The 3,024-nt window shown below is 62.6% G+C and overlaps 1 protein-coding gene across 1 annotated transcript in view; it reads left to right on the top strand.

Moving 5' to 3' along the window:
* Positions 1-975, top strand: part of LOC105299517 (glutamine-dependent NAD(+) synthetase-like) — a 43,368-nt gene extending 42,393 nt beyond the window's left edge. Inside the window, 1 exon segment of the mRNA XM_023537357.1 lies at positions 925-975. Coding sequence (XP_023393125.1) covers positions 925-975 — 51 coding nt within the window.
* The last annotated feature ends 2,049 nt before the right edge of the window (positions 976-3,024 follow it).

Raw genomic sequence — 3,024 nt, forward strand, 5'->3', positions numbered from 1 at the left:
CTCCCTGCCATCCTCATTTCTGCCGAGGGGCCGGAGCGTTTGAAGCCCGTCGGCACACGCTGTTTGGGGGTACGCTCTGCCTACCGGTGTTGAGCCCCCACAATGAGGAGCCGTGCACTGCGGAGTGGGGGTCGCCGGTCACGGTCATCGCCGGGCAGCCGGCCTGTCCGGGCGGCTTCACGTCTCCCAACCACCGGCTCTTCCCTCCCTTTCTAACGGGTGGATCATAGAGTGAAGGGTTAATAAAGTCAATTTGAAAAGCAGGCTTGGGTCCCCCCCTTCCCCACGGGAGGCGGCAGGTAAGGCGCGGCCCCTCCTGGCGGTCATCTCGCGGGAGAAGCAGGACGGCCAGCAGGGAGAGCAGGACGCGCTGAAAATGGCAAACGGGTGAGGGCGACGCTGGGCCACCTCACGCCTGAGGCCGGGAGGCGTCCGAGGACGCGGAGGCTGGGGACGGAGCCCGCGTGGCACTGCGCGTCCACGGCTGCGGTTCTCAGGGTGAGGTGGTGTCCCCAAAGAACACCGGGCAGTGTCCGAGACGTTTAATTATCACGCCTGGGGGCGGCTCCGTGCTGCCGGCCCTTGTGGGGGACGCCCCCCCCAACAGTCAGTGACAGCCGGGGCTCGGCTCCCACCAAGACGCGCGTCCCCAAGTCAGGAATGGGGTTCGGAGGCTGCACAGCCAGAAGATGGGCAGATATAGAAAGAAGCCCAAGGCCGTGTCGCCCTCGGCGACCGCGTGCGTGCGGAGGCACGTCCTTCTGGGCCCCTCCGTGCACGGGTCTGCGCTCGGCCACGTCGAGCGCCTCGTAGATCCCGGTTCACGACCCGCCTCTCCAGTTCCCTGACCGCGGCCCTCGCCGTGCGAACGCGCGTCTCAGCTGCGCCCGCGGACGCCGTGTCCTCACACGGCCTCTCCCACAGGTTCTCCAGCTGGAGAGGGGCCAGCGGCAGGACCTGGACGGCGTGGACTGACGTCCGGTCTCCCGCGTTACGCTGGCCTCGCCGGTGGCCTGGAGCAGGGCCTCGGCCACTCCTCCCGGAGCCGGGCGTCAATAGTCTCGTCATTTCACGTTTCAAGGGACAGGAACCTTTGAAGTCTAGTTCCTTAAAAAAACAAAAACAAGAACGAAGGCCGGAATAAAGAGAATGTGATTTTTAACTCACTCTCGAAGCTTCTCTGTCCACTGCGTTTCTGAGGGTCACCGGCGCCCCCGCGGACACAGGCCAGAGCCCAGGGGGCCTTTTCCAAGACGGGACGGACAGGGTCCCCCGGGGGGAGGTCTGGGCTGGCTGCGCCCTGCCCGTCACCCTCCCCGCAGCCTTCACAGTTCTGCAGAGTGGGCTTTCCTCCCTTTCCCCCTCCGTCCTTGCCCCGGCCCTTCTCCCTGTCGCTCTGTCTCTAAACTGACTGGTTTTCCTGATTTCCGTGCCTCGGTCACTGTCATTGTCCAGTTGAGGACCTAAACCTACGGGGATGTAGATTCGCCTCCAGCCCATGCCACCAGGGAAGGCTTCAGAAATGGCGTGCGCAGGGCCAGCCGGCCTCCGCCAGTCCCTGCCCGTCCAGACGTCCTGCCATCAGTTAACCTACAAGGTAAACCCACCAGCCGTGACACTCAAGAAACTCGAAAACCAGGGGTAGGGGAAGCAAGTGTCATACGAACACACAAACGGAACGGAAGACCGACGGCCGCTTCCTAATTAGACGAGGCACAGCGAACCCGCCCAGTGTGAAAAGCACAGTGCCCAGGACGAGGCAGCGAAGTGCACCCCTCCGAGGCTGGGGAATGACACCTGACAGGTGCAGTCGGAGAGCTCCCTGGGGGAGGGGGGCCGACAGGGCAGGCGGGGACAGCAGAGGTGCCTCATGGGCGCCAACACTGCACCTGCTCGGAGGCAGGTGAGGCTGCACCGGGCGGACGGTGAGTCCTCCCGACGACGGCGGAAGGTTCTAGACTCCAAGGCCATAGACTGCCCTGTGTAGGTGAGGTGCCGGCTGAGGCAGCTGCAGGGACGCTGCCCGCTTGGCCAGGAGCGCCCAGGGGGGCAGGAGAAACGGGAAGGACCAGCGAGGAAGCACTCTCGTGAGGCCACCCCATGCGGGAAGGGAAGGGAGGGGCCGCAGGCGGTTCCGTGTGGGTGGCCAATGGGAAGAGAGGGTGTTGAGCAAGGGGCGAAGGCAGAAGGAAGCCACGGGAGGCCCCAAGGGGCCCGATCGCGTCTGAGGGGTGTGTGCGTCCCCGTAACAGACCGTAGACAGGGCAGCTGGAACCGCACACACTCACTGTCCCCGGTCCCAGAGGCCGGAGCCCGAGACCCAGGTGTGGGCAGGGGGTTCCCCCGAGACCTCTCTCCTGGGCGTGTGGACGGCGTCTCCCCCCCATCCCCACGTGGCCGTCCCTCTGTGCGTCTGTGTCCTGATCTCTGTTGATGAGGACACAGTCACGGTGGATTGGGACCCACCTCGGTGACCCCGTTTTACTGTAATCGCTTCTCTAAAGACCCCATCTCCAAATGTGGTCGTGATCTGAGGTGCTGGGGGTCAGGACTCGGACACACAAACTTTGAGGGGGCACGTCTAAGCCCGGAACACAGGTCTGTCTTAGCATTAAAAGCGAGGTTATCTAGAAACCAAAGTCCATAGCTTAGGCGGGATCAAGGTTAAGCCTATCTTTTCGGAGGCGTAAACTAAAGACACGCCCAGTCCTCCCAGTGACAGTAGAGAACGACCTGGTCACTCCGAACCCTGTGTGTTTTCTCTTACCCACGAAACGACATAAAGCTCCCTGGAGTGGGTCTCACTCTTGCTGCGAAAGTCGATCTATGAGGCAGTGTGTGGGGACCTGGCTGGGGACGGAGGGGCTAAAAATGTGTGGCAGGAACACACACACACTGACGTTTGCTCACACGCACCCACGCATGCGCACACACCCACGTGTGCACACATGAAATAGACCAGACCTAGAATCACTAACTTAAATCAAAACCAGTCATTCCAAAGCTCGGCCTCGCCAGGCCCAG

Source organism: Pteropus vampyrus, unplaced genomic scaffold (assembly GCF_000151845.1).
Source record: "Pteropus vampyrus isolate Shadow unplaced genomic scaffold, Pvam_2.0 Scaffold187, whole genome shotgun sequence".
NCBI lineage: Eukaryota > Metazoa > Chordata > Mammalia > Chiroptera > Pteropodidae > Pteropus > Pteropus vampyrus.